The 20,521-nt window shown below is 42.7% G+C and overlaps 5 protein-coding genes across 5 annotated transcripts; 3 read left to right on the top strand and 2 right to left on the bottom strand.

Moving 5' to 3' along the window:
- The first annotated feature begins 785 nt into the window (after positions 1-785).
- On the top strand, positions 786-2,454 carry LOC140799437 (GDSL esterase/lipase At2g40250-like). The gene is made up of 3 exons (XM_073153783.1): positions 786-1,407; positions 1,755-2,040; positions 2,149-2,454. The coding sequence occupies exons 1-3, from the start codon at positions 787-789 to the stop codon at positions 2,340-2,342; spliced, it is 1,101 nt and encodes a 366-aa protein (XP_073009884.1). The 5' UTR covers position 786; the 3' UTR covers positions 2,343-2,454.
- Positions 2,455-4,339: 1,885 nt separating this feature from the next.
- On the bottom strand, positions 4,340-5,650 carry LOC140799438 (uncharacterized protein At5g39865-like). The gene has a single exon (XM_073153784.1). It carries the CDS (start codon positions 5,354-5,356, stop codon positions 4,631-4,633), a length of 726 nt encoding a protein of 241 aa, XP_073009885.1. The 5' UTR covers positions 5,357-5,650; the 3' UTR covers positions 4,340-4,630.
- A 1,364-nt stretch (positions 5,651-7,014) lies between these two features.
- LOC140798558 (uncharacterized) lies at positions 7,015-9,104 on the top strand. Its single transcript, XM_073152425.1, has 2 exons — positions 7,015-8,093; positions 8,385-9,104. The coding sequence occupies exons 1-2, from the start codon at positions 7,245-7,247 to the stop codon at positions 8,832-8,834; spliced, it is 1,299 nt and encodes a 432-aa protein (XP_073008526.1). The 5' UTR covers positions 7,015-7,244; the 3' UTR covers positions 8,835-9,104.
- Positions 9,105-9,326: 222 nt separating this feature from the next.
- LOC140799001 (peptide-N4-(N-acetyl-beta-glucosaminyl)asparagine amidase A-like) lies at positions 9,327-12,041 on the top strand. The gene is made up of 3 exons (XM_073153097.1): positions 9,327-9,354; positions 9,949-10,200; positions 10,309-12,041. The coding sequence occupies exons 1-3, from the start codon at positions 9,327-9,329 to the stop codon at positions 12,039-12,041; spliced, it is 2,013 nt and encodes a 670-aa protein (XP_073009198.1).
- Positions 12,042-13,600: 1,559 nt separating this feature from the next.
- LOC140798405 (peptide-N4-(N-acetyl-beta-glucosaminyl)asparagine amidase A-like) lies at positions 13,601-15,921 on the bottom strand. The gene is made up of 3 exons (XM_073152216.1): positions 14,308-15,921; positions 14,110-14,208; positions 13,601-14,013 (listed from the first exon to the last, which is right to left on the bottom strand). The coding sequence occupies exons 1-3, from the start codon at positions 15,757-15,759 to the stop codon at positions 13,777-13,779; spliced, it is 1,788 nt and encodes a 595-aa protein (XP_073008317.1). The 5' UTR covers positions 15,760-15,921; the 3' UTR covers positions 13,601-13,776.
- Between the last annotated feature and the right edge of the window lie 4,600 nt (positions 15,922-20,521).

A 20,521-nucleotide genomic window follows, 5' to 3' on the forward strand; every position in this document is an offset into this window, starting at 1 on the left:
CGGCCTAGTCGGCCCATATTTTGGGGTCAGTCAAAGTCTTTTTTTACCCAATGGATCGGCCAATAAGTTTAAACCCAATTGAACTTCAGATCAGAGTTGGACTTGACGCCATTTTTATAGACCAAATCCGACCCAACCCAATATATATATATATATGCTCTTGGTCTAGGTATTTTTATATCTATGGAGAGTTAACTCTTTTTTCAGCTTATATTTAACCTAGAGACTTTCAATGATAGAAAAATAAGTATTTTTTAACAATCAATATGCATAGTTGGAGAACCCTGCATATATCTAAGGTTGTTGCAAATTTGAACTCACACAAATTTGCCGTGAAAAAAAATGCTTTGCAGTAGGCTTGGTTTGACTAGGTTCAACGCGTTAGTGTAAATTACTTTGGAGGAGTAGTTTGGCGACAGCTCAATAGCTTTTAACTCAACATAATGGTTGATAGTGCATCAATTTGGAGCTATAGATGCTTTTAGGTAAGCTTAGTGGCCATGTTCATGTCTCAGTTATTGAGACGGTTAATTCAGTTGTCAAGCCTATTATTCCCTTTTTTTTTAAAGAAAAAAGGTATAATATATCCAATACTTTGATTTTAAGTTTTTAACTACCCATAATTTCCCTCAACTACTTTATTAGATAAACGTAATCTAAATTAGATCAACGTTTTAGAGCCCAAGAAACGCCTAACCTAGTGCGTTAATCTTTATCGTCTCAAGTCTTATTCCTACTCCTATATATAGAGAGAGAACATTATGTAGATCACCACCACCCAAAGTAATGGAAAAAGTTAACCTCGCCATGGATCTCTTCTTCTTCCTCCTTACCATCTTCTCTCTCTTCCACCATCCTGTACAAGCTCTAACCCACAACATCTCCGCCGTCTTCGCCTTCGGCGATTCGACGCTCGACCCGGGCAACAATAACCACCTCTCCACCCTCATCAAGGCGAATCATCCACCCTACGGCCGCGACTTCCCCGGCTCCGCCGCCACCGGCCGTTTCACCGACGGCAAGCTCATCACCGACTATCTCGTCTCTTCCTTGCAAATAAATGATCTCCTACCACCCTATTATGGCTACAACTTTACCACCAATGAGATGCCCACCGGCGTGAGCTTCGCGTCCGCCGGCTCCGGCTTGGATGATCTCACCGCCGCCACGTCGAACGTCGAGACGATCGCGACCCAAGTCGAGAACTTTGAAGCATATATTGAGAAGATGAAGGGTATGTTAGGAGAGGAGAAGGGTGACGAGATTCTGAAGAATGCGATGATTATTATAGGTGCTGGATCGAATGACTTGATTATGAATTATTACTTGCTTCCTTCGAGGAGGAGTAGTTTTACTCTCGCTCAGTACCATGCCTTCCTTATTGAGAAGCTTCAATCTCTTATTCAGGTCTTCTCTTCTCATTTTTTAAGCTTTTCTTTTTGTTAACTTAGCATGCCAGCTAAGGTTTATCTGGATCTATATATGTCTTAGTAAAGTAAATTAGGTTAATTAATTATCCGAAGTCAACTTCCTCTAGTTATATCTTTCCTCAAGCGCACGTATACGTGCTAAGGCGTTATACGTTTTGAAAGAAAAATTTGTACGATTTCACGAGGTATGCCAACCAAGTGTATCATATTTTAAAGATTAAAAATCTTTAAATTGAATTGGGCATGAATTGATTAGTATAAACTTTTCAAAAAAAATTATAATAACAAGCATCTAACCTGTGGTTTTAATTGTCAAAACTGCAGCAACTCTACGCGATGGGAATTCGAAAGTTTGCAGTGGCCGGCCTTCCACCGATCGGATGCCTCCCATTGCAGATGACTCTCAGCGGCATTTCGTCGAACATCACTCCACACCCTCGCGCTTGCATAGCGGATCAGAACGCCGCCGCGAGTAGCTACAACTCCGATCTCCAAACGATGATCCAGAAGCTGCAGTCTGCTCCTGGGTGGCAAAAGCCCCTCGTCAAGATCGCATACGTAGACATTTATAATCCCTTGATGGACATGGTTCAGAATCCAATCAAATATGGTAAGAAGGTTTAAGCTACTTGACAAATGATAGCTTGATCCTTTTTTGCTTTTAGGTCCCTTCTTTTTGCAAACGACCTCCTCCATTATCAACCTTTTAAATTTTTAGGTTTCACCGAGACAACGAGGGGATGCTGTGGAACTGGACTAGTAGAGATGGGACCATTGTGCAATTCTCAAGCTATGACATGCCCATCTCCTTCCACATTTATGTTTTGGGATTCTGTTCATCCATCACAAGCAGCATATGAAGCTCTTGCAAACCTTTTAACGCTAACAGTGCTACCACAACTTGAAGATTAGGTACAGTATTATATGATTGTGGTTAATTAGCAATTTAGGGTTTAGGATAGTTTAGGGCATATTCTTTAATGTCTTCATACATATTCATGTGAAACAAGTATTGCTTTAACATTTGTGCAGTAGCTTGTTGTGAGATCAATCTCCCAGTAAAGTAGCATTAACACCTGTACTCACATGATCACCACGTGAGAGGAAGAAGAATGGCTACCGTAAACTTTTCCAAAAGTCATATTAGGATCGTAACACATCATTATCACAAGCTCTGTCTAGGGTGTCAAAATAAACTATTTGAATTTTCGACCCTAAGTATTGTTTTAATGATTGATTTGAATTTTCAGTCTGAGTCTAAGTCGGCTCGTATAAATTCAGCTTGATAAGCTCAACTCAAATATAATATATATATATATATATATATATATATATATATATATTTATTTATTTATATTTAGGTTTAGGTTTTTAATTTAATAGCTTCTATAATCCTATCTCTATTTAACCATAACTCTAAGTTATATGCAACAAACCCAACCTGCTCCTCATCCTCCATCCTGCTCTATCGACGAGCTTTTCTGCCTCCTCCTCCTTCGGCCAGCTATCGCCTCCATCTCCCTTTCCTTGGGCAAGGATCGTCTCTTCCTCTTCCTCCAATCAAGCTCGAAAGTTTAGACTCGGGCTTAGGGTTGATAGGGCTCGGCTCAAGTTGAGCTGAGCCTAAATATCAAACTATGCTGGAAAGCTAAAGAGCTACACGCGACACATCCACCTACTAGTTTAATAAACTAGTGGGGACTCCTTCCATAAATAAGCTTCATGATGAAGCCCACAAATTTCAACATGGACAGCCCGGCCACTATAACGATCTGTAAACAAGCTAACGGCATGAGCCCATGAGCCCCACCATGTGATGATGGATTGGCTCATCATGCCCCTAGTACCATCACATGATCTTTCTAAGAGCCTTGCAGATGAGTGGGCTTAGTCAAAATGCACTTAAAGGGGAAGCACGAGCCATTAATAAGAGGATTGATGGCAAGTATAGCAACTTTGCGAGACATCACATAGGCCCATCATTGTTGTTATATTTAAATCTACCGTAGGCTAATTGTAGGTCTAATTTAAAACGATTACTATATATATATATATATATATATATATTAATCTATATCCTTCGTCGAGAGCTTACAAGTTACAAGGTTGAGATGTCACTTTCGACGGTTAATCTATAGACTTCTTTGATGAATGATGGGTCCTCAATAGCCTAATCCTCATTTTAGAAAGTTGTCATCCAACTAAACTACTTGTTTCCTTTGAGTTTAGAGATCCCTCTGAACTAGTTCAGTAATCAAACATTTATTTATCTTTTTCATATCTAATCAAATTTATTTTTAAAAAAATTAAAACTAAGAAAGAAAGACAAACTAATCAAGTTTACTAGTACGAATGGAATGGCTTGTTTTAAAAGACATTATCTTAAAACACCTAAGTGTGAGGCACGATCATGCAAGTGAGAGACAACCACTTCTAACAGATAGATGCATTCCCACTTGATCATAATTTTCTTTTCTTTTCTTTTTCTATTTTACACCGACAAAAATAAATAAGGAATAAATCTCACACCATGATCCACATGCCTTTCGAAATTGGTGTTCCATCTCCATCAAATAGAAGCTTAAGTTGGTTCCAATGAATATGGAGATAAGGTATCATCTTGAGAACAAAATAAATCATACAAATGTGAACCAGAGTAGCTCATGAACACTTTGCAGGTGTAAACTGTTCAAGAAAAATTACAAGCTAATGATGCAATAACTTGTGTAATTAATCTTCCATTTCAATAAAGTTTAAACTAAGCAAATCAATACTTCAAGACAACGCATCATCACAGCCATAGTTAAAAGGAATCCAAAACTAAATAATGTAAAAGAAAAGGAGAGATGACCAAATTAAACATATACTATTTCATAAGAAAATGTTACGAAATTCCTTATACTATGATATTTGTCTATAAGCATTTGCTTTCCATTTTCCAGATTAATATACAGCACACAGTAAGTAGAAGAAAAAAAGAAAGAAAGAAAAAAGGAACAATTAGGAACAAAGTTTCTTATCAATGTTACAGATTTAGGAACAGAGTTAGCAATCTAACATTGAAGACTAACAAAAACCCTAATCTTCTCTAGATATGCGAGCATCATTTCTCAATCCATCTTCCATTCCCCTATTCCAAATCCTAATCAGATATAAAACCACAGTAGTAGAGAAGACGAGATCCAACCTTCCGATCTCGATCAGACGGCGGGAGGGAAGCAGTCCGGACACCGGAGAAGCCCATTCTCGTTGCAAGAGTTGCAGCTCCGGAATCCGCCCTTCTCACTGTACCTCTTGTGGCTCCCACTGCAGCTCTGGCACAGCACGAACCGCGCGCCGTAACACCGTCCGCACGCCGCGGCGGAGGCCGCCGGCGCCCCCTCGACGAGCCGTCGGAGCTCGCCGGACTCGTGGAGCTGTCGGATCTCGTCGGCGCCGCCGACGTAGCGACCGCCGACGAAGACCTGGGGGAGGGTGACGTGACGGCGGCGGTGAACGAGGAGGCCCTTTAACTCGTCGAGGAAGCGGGGGTCCATGGCGAGATCGCGCTCGTCGACGGCGACGCGGAAGCCGCGCAGGATGGATCTGACATAGCGGCAGTCCTCGAAGGTGGCGCGGACGACGCGGAGGGAGGTGAAGTAGAGCACGATGCGGCGGTCGTCGGGGGTGGAGGGGGAGGGGAGGGATCGCAGGGCTCGGAGGGCGGACGCAGCGATGCGGACCCGGTGGAATACGCGGAGGGCGGGCGAGGAAAGCGGCGCCGCCGCGGGAGAGATGGCGTCGTTGAGGATTAGGGTTTGGACGTCCTTGAGCGTGGAGAAGGAGAAGGAAGGGGAGCGGGGCGGGAAACGAGGGGTGAAGGCGGCATCGCCGCCTTCAACGGCGGCGGAGGAGGAGGAGCGAGTCTTAATCCATGGCGGCCACATGAGGAGGGGTTTGGGGTTAGATTTTGGTTTCGGAGGGAAAAAGGGGGGAATTGGGGTGGAAAAGGAGGGTTGGGTTTCTTTTCTTTTTGTATTCCACTCCTAGAGTCTCCTAGTCCTCTTCTTGATGAGATGCTCTACTTTATCTAATAATTAATGGGATGTGGGGTTAATTGTAATTATTGTATTATTGCTTTCTTTTCAAGGTGGAGTGGAGTGGAGTGGAGCGGAAGGGAGCAGAGAAGCAGTTGGTTTGCTCAGTTTGGTTCAGTGGAAAAGGGAGGGTTTTTTTTTTCCCCTTTTTTGTTGCGAATTTGGTTCGCTTCTTTGATAAGCTTTGTTAAGGGAGAGAGAGAGTAGTAGAAGACTTAACAAAGTCTATATACCCTCAACTTGTAGACTAATTCTATGCTCGGTTTCAACTCAACCATGCATTGCCAATGATAGTGTCACATAAGTACATACCATTTTGTTGCTTAGTAGATTATTAGTAAGTTTTAATGATGTGGTACTTGGACGAACTACAGATAGTTTAGGATGGCTTGTGAAGTGAGGTGGGTTTATATTTACTCATGAAACAAGTTTAGGATGATAATTATTATATATTTTATATGAGATGGGCAGCAGATTGACCGTTGACTCTGGATGCGGAGGTGACCGGATTGGATCCCACCAACCAGAAGTTGCACGTTCCTACCACGTGACGAGTGTATCAAAGGCTGCAAAGGCTTTTCTTTCTCCACTGGAAAGCATGGTGGTGATGCCAAGGTCGAAGGAAGCCCAAATTTATACAACTCCCTTTGTAAATGTTTTACAAGTGTGAAAATGAACATGGAAAAGCGCGAGTATAAGAGAACGAGACCCTTGTATAGTGGTATGTACAGTGGGATCCCAGATCTTTTTAAAGGTTTAAGACTTACTCTAAGCCACAACCAAAACTAATTAATGATGACTATTAATTTATCAACAGAAAACCATAACGAAACTAGAGGAAAAACAGATGAGCAGTAAATTATCAGTGTTCCACTTTCTTGCTCCCACAGTACTAAAGTCCACTTTCCTGTACGTCCTGTCTATCCCTTTCCTTTTCTCCTTTCTTTAATGCTAAAACTACGGTGAATAGAGCCTGGGTCATCCGGTAGGAGGAGCTGATCCAGGCCAACATTTAGGCTCCAGTGGGCTTTCTTTCAGGGCATCAATTGTAAAGCGATGCAAACTCCAGAACCTTTGTGGGCCTAGTCTTAGAACCCGGCATGGGCCATGGGCCTAACATGTTGATTCGGCCCAATTTCACTAGTATTAGTTAAAGAAATTATTTATTTTGAGTTATACGAGTAGAATCTGAAGATATTTCATCTCAATATATGCAACGGTATAAGACGCAAAGTTGTGATACTCTTCTTGGGGAGCATCTATAATTTGCCGTAAAATTGTACGTGTAGCTCGTATGAAGTTGGAATTACGCAGAGTCTCGAGATATACCCTTCATGCCAGTCCATATGTGATCGTACGAGGGAGCCATTTCCCATAAGTTCCAAATCTGGAAAAAAGAGAGCGGTGGGCCCACAATTTGGGGTTCACGAGAGAAATAGTGTAGATTGGAAATTTGGAACTCACATTAGCTGATGCTTTTTAGGGTCCCACAGTACAACTAGACAACCAGCCCATACTTGGCGGCGAGCTGTCATTAGACAAGCGCCAAGTAGGCAACTACCTAGCCCAAGTAATTAGAATATAATTAAGAAGGCGATTTAAGATTAACGGATGCTAATCCATACCCACAATTCGCATTTATCGTTAAAAACCCCTCGTAAAGTAGTAATAATAAGATTAAAACGAAGGTGCTTACATCTCCATTTCTTCGGCTCTCCGGTTGTGCATCTTTGGGTGGATGGGGAGTAGTGGCGTCGCCTCCGAGGAGAAGCTCCTGGAGGTTCTCGAACCGGAGGTGGTGGTCGACTTCAAGCCCAACGCCAAATGCCGCACCTCCCTCCATCTCCGCTCCCTCCATCCCTCCCTCCCCGTCTACTTCAAGGTCCAGACCTCCTCCCCCCATAAATTCCACGTCAACCCCCCCTCCGGCCTCCTCCCTCCCCTCTCCTCCTCCCTCCTCCAAATCATCCTCCTCCCCCAACCCCACCCGCCTCCCTCCTTCCCCCGCTCCTCCTCCGACCGCTTCCTCATCCTCTCCTCCCTCTCCCCTTCCCAATTCCACCACCCCCCTCCGCCTTCCTCCTCCATCCGCCTCCGCGTCGCCTTCGCCGGGCCCTTCCTCCTCCGCCTCGCGGCTGAATCGGGCGACTCCGCCGCTGCGAGGCTCATCCTCCGCCGCCAGCCCCATCTCCTCCCGCTCCTCGATCACCAGATCGGGGACGGCGGCGACGATCCGATCGGGTGGACTCCGATCCACGCAGCGGCGGCCAAGGGGGATCTCGAGGAGCTGAGTACCAGGCTAGCCGAGGAGGAGGCCACCGCATATTCCGTGGATGCGAGGGATGGTGAGGGAAGGACGGCGCTGCACGTGGCGGCGGGGAGGGGGCACGTGGGGTGCGTGAGGCTGCTGGTGGAGAAGGGGGCGGATAAGGACGCGAGGGGAGGGGACGGAAGGACGGCGATGTACCGTGCGGCGGCGAACGGGGATGCGGAGATGGTGGCGGCGCTCGTGGAGATGGGCGCGGATGTGGGGCCGACCAACGGGAAGGGAAGGACGCCGCTGGATGTCGCGAGGGATAAAGGACACGTAAGCAATTCTACTCTCAGTAAATTCCGTTTATTTATTTGCACACGGAGAATAAATAAGTCGGAGTAAGTTTTATTCTATCTATTTGCCAGACTTCCAATTAATTTGTTTGTAAATTACCCAGATGTTGAAAGGACCCATCTTCCTTTCTTATTTTTTAAATTTCACCCAACTTTATTGTAATGCTCCATAGGATTGCCACAAATTGATTTCGATTTGTTTCTCACGAACGTGTCTCAAGCCGAACTATTATCTTCCAGTTCTAATAAATCAGCTGTCTCAATTCCACAGCAAGAAGTGGTGGACATACTCGAACGGGGGGAGATGGTGATGACGGCCTCAAGAAGAGGCGACCTCCGCCGCCTCGAGTCCCTGCTAAAGAAGCGCATCGGCATCCACGGCTGCGACCAGTACGGGATGACGGCGCTCCACTCCGCGGCGATCAAGGGGCACTGCGACGCCATGACGTTGCTCATCGAGTTCGGCATGGACATGGAGTGCAAGGACGTGGAGGGCCACACCCCGCTCCACCTCGCCGTCGAGAGCGGATGCTTGGAGGCCGTGGAGCTGCTCATCGACATGGGAGCCGATGTCAACGCGAAGACGAAGAGGGGCGCCACGCCTCTCCACATGGCGACGTCCATGGGGTATGATGGGATCTCGCAGCTGCTGGTAACGAGGGGCGCGACCTCCTCGTCGTGCATGGCGTCGTCGTCGTCTTCGTCGATATCATGCAACTAATTAACTCTCCACCCTTTTCTATCTTCTGCTTACTTTGGATCCAGATGGCAAGAGTTCAAAAGCGTAGCCGTAAACCAGTCCTTTATGTGAATGGCACGGGTTTTGGGGGTCTTCCTCACTAGTTCAGGGAACAAATTGCAAAAAAATAAACTAGTTGTTTATGATGCATATTGTATTCTGCAACTAAATTATGAATAATTCTAGATCCAAATGCTAGAGACTATGGAATCTAGCAAATAAAAGAATGGAAATTACTTGGGAATGCCTTATGTGGTCAGGCAGCATCAGCAAGCCAAACAGTAACAGATAATTATTGGAATTTCTGTGATTTCTGAATCTAGCTAACGAACATTTTGCGGCTTCTTAATAACAACAATTCGGGATAGTTACGGTTAAGAACTAAACATTGTTTCATTTGCATGATTAACGGTGTTATTTAGATTGTAAGTATCCATCAAATCTTGAACCATAAGTCTAATCATACTAACATGGATGGGCAACTTCAGTAACCCTGGAACACGTACCTATTATTCTTTCTTGCTTCTACCAAGCAATATTCTGCGTAGAAAACATAATGTGAAGATCTAGCAATGCTGTCACGCCTGCCAATTAATTAATAATTCCTGAATACCTGCTTTTTTTTTTATTACCACGCATCGGTAAGCTAACAATTCCACTGTGTGTGTACAATTCTTTTCACCAAAAGTAGGTACCTGTAAAATTACTATGGTATTTGGATCCCATCAGGATGGACAATTTTAATGTAGTCCCGTAATTGAGTTTTATTAGTACTTATCTTTTATAAATATTAAGATTGATATTTAACAATTTCTAACTGAAGTGTTGTATGTATACAATTTAGTCTCTATCTGTTTTCTTAAAAGATAGATATATGAGAAAAACAAACAAGCACAAGTTAGACTATCGTGATTGTGTTTGCTTTGATCTTAAAAGACCTTTGTGTTGCATGGTCATGGTCGATACATTGATGAGCTCAGCTCCCTCGAACTTTAGAAAATTCGAGCTCGAGATGAGCCAGATTGACACTCCCTGCAACTCACATCACATTCCTACGGTCCTACTGCACCTAATTCCATCCCCTATTGGTAAACAGCATCGGGGAAGGAGGAGGCAAATAAGACAACAGTTCCCAAATTTCCTAGCTACTTCATTGTTTACCTCCAAGCATACCAGGCAAGAAAGACCGAGCAACATCGCAATCTCAAGTACAGATGCATCACATCACATAATAAGGTTAAGAATGGAATCGCCCTCGAAGTATCATCTATTCATCTTGCTATGTTTGATAAAAAGACAAAACGTTTTAATTGTTTGCCTTCGCCTTCTTCTTCTCCCATCCTCCAATGTAACTTACCTTTCACTATATATGTCACCAAAAGTTTTAAGATAAAACACTATCAAATCCACTACTATTGTTTAACAATGATGAGACTATACTATTATCTCTTTGCAGCACTACTTCATCTCCAAATTTGCGTAATTGACTTCTCCATCGCCTCTTCTCCGCCGGCGCCGTTCCCGCCATACCCGCCGGCGACACGTAATGCGACACTCGAGTACATGGACCCGACCCTTCCCCCTCTCATTCCCACCCAAAACCCGAAATGCTCTATCGCCGTCCTCCGCCACGACTTCGCAAACACCGTCGGCTCTCCGCCCATCTCCGTTGACTACGCGCCTCCTCCGGAATGCCCCGCCCCGTGGTCTCGCGTAATCCTTGAGCTCTCCGCCTCTGCCTCCGACGCCCAAAAGGACCGCACCGCCGCCTTGTGGATCAATGGCGCGGAGATCCTCCGCACCACTACGCCGCTGGCCGCTTCCCCCGGCGTCTTCTGGCGCGTGCGCAAGGACATCACTCGCTACGCTGCCCTCCTCCGTAGCTCGGAAGACGACGCCGCCTCCATCTCCATGATGCTCGAGAACTCTAACTCGACTCTCCCCGGCGTCTACAGCGTCAACGTCTCCCTTCACTTCTACCGCGGCGCCTTGCACCAAAACGAACAAGTCTTGCTTAGATCACCAACGATTAAAGGTCTCTATCACGAGCCGGCGGATATGATCATCCCCATCTCGGACGACAACGGGGACTGCGGCTCCGGCTACTGGTTCAGGATTGAGAACGAGAAGGACGCGAAGGCGACGAGCATTGTCATCCCCAAGAACGCCTACCGAGCCGTGGTAGAAATCTATGCGTCCCCCCACGGCCCCGATGAGCGCTGGTACGCAAATCCCTTGCGCACCACCTCCTCCACCACCACCACAGACAGCCTGGCGAATGGCGCGTTTCGCCAGGTTGGCGTTACCGTAGACAACCGCTTCGCGGGCGGCATCGTGCCTTTCCCGGTCATCTACCCCGGCACGATCAACCCCTTCTTCTGGGCTCCGGTCGCCGCCATCGGCGCGTTCGACCACCCGTCGTACGATATCGACGTCAGCCCCTTCCTCGGCCTAATGTTAGATGGGCAAGAGCACCACATCGGCTTGACCGTACAAAGTAGCCAGCCCTTTTGGCTCGTCTCGGCCAACCTCCACCTATGGCTCGACGCCGTGTCCGACGCCGTCGAAGGCGCGTTGGTCCAATACGCCGTCCCGCCGTTGCGACTGAGCCGCCAGGCAAGCTGGCGAGAGCTCGACGGGAAGTCGTCGATCGACGGGCAGTCGATCACGCGCTTCTCCGGCTGGGTGAGCTCGTCAAGAGGAAACATAACTACTAGCATCAAGTACCGGCTAAAGTTCAAGAGCCGCGTCGCGGTGCAGCGGAAGGGGTCGGTGAAGGAGGTGTCGATGGAGGTGAAGGCGCGGACCGACCTGAGGACGGAGAGGAAGAGAGGGGAGGTGAGAAGGGTGTCGTTGAGCCGGGAGACGCCGCTTCACGTGGAGACGGTGAGCTCGAACGGTGGAGGTGGTTCGGTGTTCGAGCGGACGAGGATGCAGCACGCGATGTCAGAGATGAGGAAGGCGGCGGAGGGGAAGGAGGTAGCGTACGACGCGGTGGAGGACCAGCAGGAGTCGGAGGGGTCGGCGTTGGTGGAGGACGGGGTGGCGAAGTGGGGGAGTGGGGATACGAAATCTATGTACAAGTTTAGGGATGACAAAGGTTGTTATCTGAGGACGGTGAGTGTGGTCGGTGGGAGAGTGCAAGATGACGTGGAGACGAAGACGTGTGCGTTAATTGCGGACATTTAGGTGACTCGGATTTCGTCTTTTTTGGCTTTCTAGGTTTAGTTTGTCTTGTCTTTTAGGCTTTACAGCTGATTAGGCTTAAACTTTTCTTTTCCTTTTTTTTTTTGTATTAATATATCACTTTTAGGGGTGCCAACTCTGTAGGATTGGGTTAAATTTAAGTTAACGAGAAAACGAATCATTTATTAAATGCGTTATTCAAATTTTTAACCAAATTATTATTTAAATTAATATTGAATAATTTAAATAATAAGTACGATATGCACAAGAGATATTGTCCTAATTCATCTCATAACCCATAGGGCAAGGATCATTTTAACCCAATTTGTAGATTATAGGGGAGCAATCTAGTGAGAATTTTTTTTCCCAAATAACTTTTTTACACAAGATAAATTTAAAATTTATGCAATTCTTTCCATTTTTGACTTCAAACAATCAAGCTACGTTTTGGGCCTTAGCAGGTGATAAATAGATTAGGCAGAGGCTCGTCCCCTTGAATCATGCCACCAGATTTATTTATCTACTAAATTATCAATTCGAATGCCTAGGATTTGGTTATGAACAGAAGACCCGAATGCCAATTGAACCAGCTCCGAGTCCCATTGTCCATTAGATATTAGGTCAAAAATAATATATTATCGTTAACCAAATGTTATCAAAATTAGAGAAGGCATCACCTCAAGATAACTTTGATTGAGCCACCCTTACCAACACGACGTCTAGTACTAACACGCATGTTTTAGGCAACCACATTGAAATGACTCCATTTCCACCACCTTCTTCTAGTTATATAGTAGAGAAGGAAGAATAATTCCCAGAAGATCTGCTAAGATTTTAACATTAATTTTATAATAAGCATTACATAAAGTAATCAACCGAAAATCTCTTAAACACATCACGCAATCTTTTTTTTTAATCAAAAGAAATTTAAGTAAGACCCTACTTAGCACGTACGTAAAACCGCACTCATAGAAAAGTTAGACAACATTATAGATACCCGGACCTACACTATCCCAATAATTCCTTCATGAAACACTCGCACCAATTTGAGGCAAATCACTCCAATCCTCAGGAACCCCCAACTACCAATTCTTCTAGTACTTGGTGAACTCCCTTGTCATCCACCCAAGTAGCAGACTCGACGAAAACACCTTTAATTAAGAGAAAATAAATATGATGTCTAATGGCATCACTAGTATGAAAGAAATTGGGAGTGAGATCAAAGGTTCAACTTGGCGCGGGTCACGTGTTCCACGGTATGGACGGAAGCAGACCGGCTACGGTCTGGATTACGGAATTTGTACAGCCGACACGTTGTAGCTCTTTATTCAAGGAAAAGAAAAAAGAAAAATATACATACCGATTGCAGGAAATTACTACATGGGCTTGGAGTAACGATCTGCTCCGTATCTATTAACGTGCCTTATGTTGTAATTAGTTTTGTAATAAAATAGTCTAGATTTGTTTTTTTTTTTGGTTTAATTTCTTAATTCGTCAAATTGGATCAGAGTAAACAGTGGTAAATATTCTACGTGGAAGACTTGAAGTACTTCAAACAGACATAAAGAAAAGATGACTTAATTAACCAGTTTGTGCCGTATTGCATACAACTTAATTGTAATAATTTATTCCAAAAATAAATAGTAATCTATTTCCTGTTACATATGGAAATCAGGATGGTTGTCTCTAATTTAACAATGGCATTAATCCAGCACAACCAAGCTCCTATATGAGTCGACTAAGCGTCCGCGACCGTATCACATGATGGACTGGAGATGTCGTCCTTAACAATGCCACCGAGTGTATTCACCGTCCGAAGGTAGCATGTGTTCTCGTCGCGCAGCTGGTATGTCGATCGGGTGGAGCCGCTACCCCACACCGGCGTCCCCTCGTGCATCAGCACCGATCCCTCTGCGTCCTGCCGGTCCGTCATCGTGCTCGTCGTCACCACTCCGTTCATGTTCAAGTTCACCACCTGTCATGATACCAAAGGCTAAAAATTATCCTTCTCTATTAACTTAGTGCTTGTTTGGTTTGAGGCTAAGCCCCAAATTTAATCAGTCGATCTTACCTCCGAGAGTTGGTGATACAATTTTCCCTTCTCGAATATCGCACCACCTGCAGCGAGCACCCTCGAAGTCTGCACTTGGAGTGGCGCCTCCATGAACACCTGTATTATATAATAATATAAAGAAAATAAAATTAATGGCCCAGGAACTACTTAGAAGGGTTTTTAGAGTAGTCGGTGAGTTGAGTTGAGATTGACAACCTGCACCCTCCCAACGATCTGGTTGCCCTTGTGCACCCAGACCTCCATCCTCTCCTTATTGATCATCTCCACCTGCGTCACCGCCCCCCGGTTCTGCACCTCCACCTGGCTCTTGAACGTCACCTTCTGCCTCACCATTGTTGTAAGGTTACCCTTGGAGGAGCTCACCCACCCGACCAACTTCATAAGTCCCTCGGCGTCCACCTCCGAGCTCCCGTCCAGGGTACCCCACTCCGCGTGCCGCGTCACCTTAAGTGGCGGCGCACCGTAGCTGATGATCCCCGATGTGACCGCATCGGAGAATCTGTCTATCCACAGGTGGAGGTTACCCGACAGCAGCCAGAAATTCCGGCCGCCCTTCACGCCGACCGCGATCTCGTGCGACTGTCCGTCGAGTAGTAGACTCAGCAGTGGGGTGATCTCGAGATCGTAGGACGGCAAGTCGAATGACCCGATAGCGGTAACCGGCGTCCAGTAGTACGGGTTGACGGATCCGGGGTAGATGACGGCGAAAGGGATGCGGCTGCCGATATACTTCCCGTCGATCGTTGCGTAAATCTGGCGGAGGCCACCGTTGCTGTTTGACGATCCTATCGTGCTCTCCTGCAGCGGGTTCCCGTACCATTGCTTGTCATCGCCGTGGTAAGACGCGAAAATCTCAAGGATGGCGCGATAAGTATTACGTGGGATCGTAAGGGATGATCCATGGGAGTCCGACTCGTCGTTGACGTGAAACCAGAAGGCGTTTCTACTGGCACTTCTGCTAGTAGAGTCATCGTAGATATCATCCTCATTATAATTATTACCACGTGAGATTGGTATGATGAGGTCGGCGGGTTCGTGGTAGAGACCCTTCACGGCCGGGCGACCGCCGAGTCTTGCATTAGTCGGACCCGTCACTTTCTCGCCCATGAGAGGACCTCTATAGAAGTGAAGCGAGACGTTGGCGGCCAAGACGCCGGACGGCGCGGAGTTAGTATTGTTCTGAACGATCATCGCGATCGTGCCGCCGTACTCGAGCTCCGAGAGGAGCGAGGTATACCTCGTGACGTCCTTCTGGACCTTCCAGTAGGCTTTAGAACCGATGGTGAGCGGCGTGCTGCTACGGAGGATCTCCGCCCCGTTGATCGACACTGCGGCTACGCGGTCCTTGTGGCCACCGGAGGCGGCCAACGAGACCTCTAGCACGACGCGCGTCCACGGGGCCGGGCACTCGTCGGGCTGGGTGTAGTTCGAGGTGGCGGCGAAGGAAGTGCAATCGGCGGCGGAAAACTCGTGTTGTAGGACTTGAATCGAGCATTTTGGGGTTTGAGTTGGGGCTACGGGAGGGAGAGTTGGGTCGAGAAGCTCGACGCCGACGTCCATCGGAAGTAGAGATGGTAAGGCATTTGAGCATACAAAGAGTGTAAAGAGTAGGAAAGGAGGTGAGAAGCGATGGAGTTTGGCATGCATCTTGATTAGTGCTTGATAGATGGATGAGAGAGGATGGTATTACACAGGTTGGACATATATAAAGGCATCAGCCGTCTATGATTATAGCAAAAATGTGGAACATATTTTGGTTATTAATTTTGTTGGTTGATCGGTATTGGGTTCCTCTCGAGGGGTTTCCTTGCACCTTCGTTGTTTTGGTTTGAGTTCGTAAGTGCAGGACATAGAGTAGACTGTACACGAAAGGACTTTGGATTCCTTATTAGTGCATCGGGTTCGGCATTCGAGCCTTTTCTGACATAGAGATAAAAAGGAACTCAGCTGACATAAAACTTGTATATTATAAATGAATCCTGCAAGTACACGTCTGCAGTTACCGAGTTGAGTGTTTCCGCTTCCGGAGGTCTTTCACCACCGAAGTACTGAACTGAATCCAGATGTCGCCGAGTTCTGCAGGCAGCCGCGCAGGTGCTTCCGACGCCGACTTTTTCGGAATGGCGAGTGACGTAGTGTTGTTTTTATCCTGAATGCTTGATTTTGCTGAGATTCTCAGAAGCGGGTAGTTGTATTTTTTTTATTTGAACTAGTTTGAACTTTTTTAAGAGTTATCAAATTTGTGAGACTAAGCTCTGGACTCGACTAGTTAATATTATTTTTTATTAGTTATTAAAATAATTTAGAAGTTCTAAAGAATTCCTAAACTCAAAACAAATAAGGTCTAGTGTTGCCTCATTATAGTTATCTTGCTGGTGTCTAGTATAAGTGTGGTAGTGTTAGTAATTGATATTTTATATCTCGCTGGATAGGGTCTAGAATGTTGCATCTCCATGCATAAGATTGTTTTAAAATAATATAGTTTTTGAATTTATTAAAATATAACACTACTATAATATAATTACATTAAAACTTGCTTTTGATATAAAATAGTTTGACATAGGATATCCTTTTGTGATTCTATTTATGATGGTAAATATGGTGTATTAAATTAAATTATTTTTAGCAAGAAACTGTAAAATAATCATTATATGAGAATATAATAGTTGTAAAATAAATTTAGTTTTTATATAATTGTAAACATATTTCCTATCTTTCTAAAAACATAAATAATATATTTACATTAAACTAGGGAAATATTGATTAATTTTTATCATAATTGAACATCATTATATTTCATATTTTTATCCAAGCATTTCTCTCTTTTTCCAACCAAATACCCAGTAAGAATTTGGGATAAATACAGAGATAATTTTAGTTAAACACCTTGAACTATTACCCTTTCATATGTCTCCTCTTAACTTTCTTTTTTGTATGACACATAAACTTTTAAACTATTAAAAATATCTCGTAAATAACAAGGCTAAGAAGATGTGATTCGGATTAGATCGGATTACCTTAAAAGACATTGGGCTTGATAGATCAAGTCTAGTTATCTTATTTATTATGCTTATGTGGTTTAGTCAAAGTTTTAGTAGGTTAGAATTTTATTTAATTAGTTCTGCGCAGTTTCGGTAAAGTATTCACAGAATATTCTATAGATATCCGAATAATATTAAACAACTCTTTATTTTAATCGTCTCTACCTTCCGTATGGTTTTTACCACAGTTGTAGGTCAATCATAGAATTCAACCATTTATTGCATCCGCATTCGCAAATCACCACTACCATCATCTATTATCGAGCCACCTCTATCAATTACTCAACCTCCACTCCATCATCACCTCCATCCTATACCTAGCTACGAATCGGATCAAGCCAGTTCGTAACATTAGAAGACTAAAATAATTCCCCAAGAAGGTAAGACAATTTTGATACATTAAAATTTTTATCTTATTTCCTCCAAAGAAAGGGTGATAACTTATGGATAAAAAAATAATAATGAAAACCTAACATAAGAAGTGTTTGAAATATTTTCAATATTTTAATAATCTATTTGTTACAAAAAAAAAAAAAAAGTTTAGAAAAAAGAGTAATAATTCATGTGTCCAAGCGTATGAGTTAATCCTGATACGAGTATTACTAAAAAGCTTATGAGTTAATCCTGATAAAACTGGAGCACATACCGAGAATGCGACATTTTCCCGTTGCCATCCATCCAAATGTTGTACGAAGAAGACGATATGGGTCAGCGTCAGTTTTCAATTTATTTGATGATCCTAAGGGCGTCTATTATAGAGATATGGAAAGCGAAAGAAGGTTGGTTGAATGGTTATTTTCAGTAGCAGATCTCTCTCATGTGATTAAAAATGATTGAAATTTACTGTTTTAGCTTTTTTTCGAAAGCGTCCTCCTTTTTAACAAACTTAAAAGATCAACTTCATTATTTATTTATGTGTATTTATTATATAAAACTGTTGGAAATACCGTAACTTTAACCTCATTTTTTTAAACAAATTTTGAGCCAAAAATTGCGTGAGATCCACGTATTATTTATCATCAACGAAATAAAAAGATGAATTAGTGGATAAATTAAGTGAGATCCACGTATTATTTGTTCTTAGGAAATGTTAGCAGAATAAATAAGAACAGATTTTTATTTGGGACTTTGGGCCCCATGGGTTACTCATATTTTAAGATAAATTTTTTTAATGAAATTTTTCACTATTTGTAGATCGAGCCCTATGATTTAGTAAATATGTGTAAAAAAATAACATGTCGTTAGATCAGTTAGTTAAAATTAATTAAAATTTTGAGTTAAATTAACTAAACTAAAAAAATTACGACGATATTAATTCAAATCTAACCCAGATTATTTTCTGCACATATTCGCTAGATCAGAGGGCTCGATTTGCAAATAGTAAAAATGTACGGTGTAAATCATAATTACATTATAAAGCAGGGTGTTAAATATATATTTATTTTCCTTTTTTAATCTAATCAACTCGCATACGTGCACTATCATGTATCTTCCGCTAGAATTTGAAATATTTATGAGAACAATGATTTCTGCCTAAAACATATGCCTTCCGTTTGAAAGATATTTTTTTTTTTTAACTAAGATAATTAAGCATCTCTCCTTAGTGTTATTTGTTAAAAATAGAATAAGAGAATTTGCCTTAAAATTTCTCACTTTATACATTTTCTTATTCCGCGTTGAGAGAAAGTGTTGTACTATCTTAGTTTGATAAAGCATCCGAATTGATGCTTCTTTTTTATGTGCAAGATCGTCGTTGTTGTATGACAGTCGATTAACATTTATTGACCTTTAAAGGAGGAATTGGCATATTGTTTTAATCACTAGATTATATTCAGCTTGTACGATATTCCATATTCTATAATCTCTAAAGGTCTTCCAATAAATTTCATTACTGCTTTAGCTCGAATTTAATGACATTATTTAAATCAAATCGTCCACTACAAAAACCACCTCACGTTAAAAATAATTCGATTTTTTGTTATTTTTTTAGATATGTGCATATGAAAGCAAAGTTTTTTTTTTTTTTTGAATCAATTATGAGCGAGTAGGCTAGTCGGCATTAACTATATAAGAAAACAGAAGGGGTTTTCAATAATAATCTCGAATATATGTGGCGATATGCAAAAACACCCTAAAGCTTCTTTTTTCTCGTGGCTCGTGGTAAAGAAGTGCCTACATATATAGGTCGGTAATCACTTCCATCCCAATGATAGCAGACTAGATGCTTGCCCTCCTGATTGGCTCTAGTTTACATGAAGAATAACAAGAGTGCATCCTCCTCCTCCTCCTCTTCCTCTTCCTCCTCCTCCTCCTCCTTCTATTTCTTCTTCTATTTCTTCTTCTTGTTCTTCTTTCTTCCTATTGGAGGGTGGCGAATGGGGTTTGCATTGCTCTGTGGAGGCCCACAAAAAGCTCAACACTGACCACTGCCCACTTTTTAGGGTTTTAGAAAGGAGGAATAGATACCTTCGCATGAGCATTGGAGCCCACCACTTACTTACTCATTACAAGGTGGTTGTAGTGTTTCTATCTATCTGGGGTCCTCCCTTGGAGATGTTAATTAATTTGGTGGATTGTCTCCTGAGCTACAGCAAAGAGCTTTGCATCTCCATTGTTCTTCTCTGTCTATCTCATTCAATGCCTTTCTTCGGGGTAATCGGCTATCGGCTTTAATGCTCATTAACCTTTTTATGTTCATCTCAATCTTAAAATAAAAACTTCCGCAATAACATTATATATATATATATATATATATATATATATATATATATATATTGTGTGGGTTATGTCTAAATTTACTTCACCTTTTATAGTTTTTTTTGTGTAACTTTATAATTTTAATTAAAATTATAAACAAAAATTATTATCTTATTTTTTATATTTAAATAATTTAAATGTCAAATTCGATAATATTCATAAAAGATAAGATTTTCAACGGATTTAAAATAATATTTTAGATGAGAAAGATATGATAATATATTATATATATATATAATATTTGTTATTTGAAAATCAATTGATAAAATTTTAGACGTATTAAAAAAAATTTCTTATCTGTAAATTAGTTAAATATAATTTTAAAAAATGATAGTCAAATATATTTTCCTCTTTAAATGTTAAAAGTAAGATGCATGGCTCGAATAACAAAAATCCAATAAGATAGTTATTCTTATCTCGCATTCATTGCTTACAATAAAGTCATATAAAATTATGATAACTTACTTGGGTAGCTTTTTCTTTTCTTTTGTTTTCTTGAAATTAAAGTTTGCTCCTCTCTCTCTCTCTCTCTCTCTCTCTCTCTCTCTCTCTCTCTCTCTCTCATCTGTTAATTTAATACAAAAGGAGTACGTCACAGGGAACTACTACTC

This window comes from Typha latifolia, chromosome 12 (assembly GCF_019914945.1).
Source record: "Typha latifolia isolate L0001 chromosome 12, TyphaL0001v2, whole genome shotgun sequence".
Taxonomy (NCBI): Eukaryota; Viridiplantae; Streptophyta; class Magnoliopsida; order Poales; family Typhaceae; genus Typha; species Typha latifolia.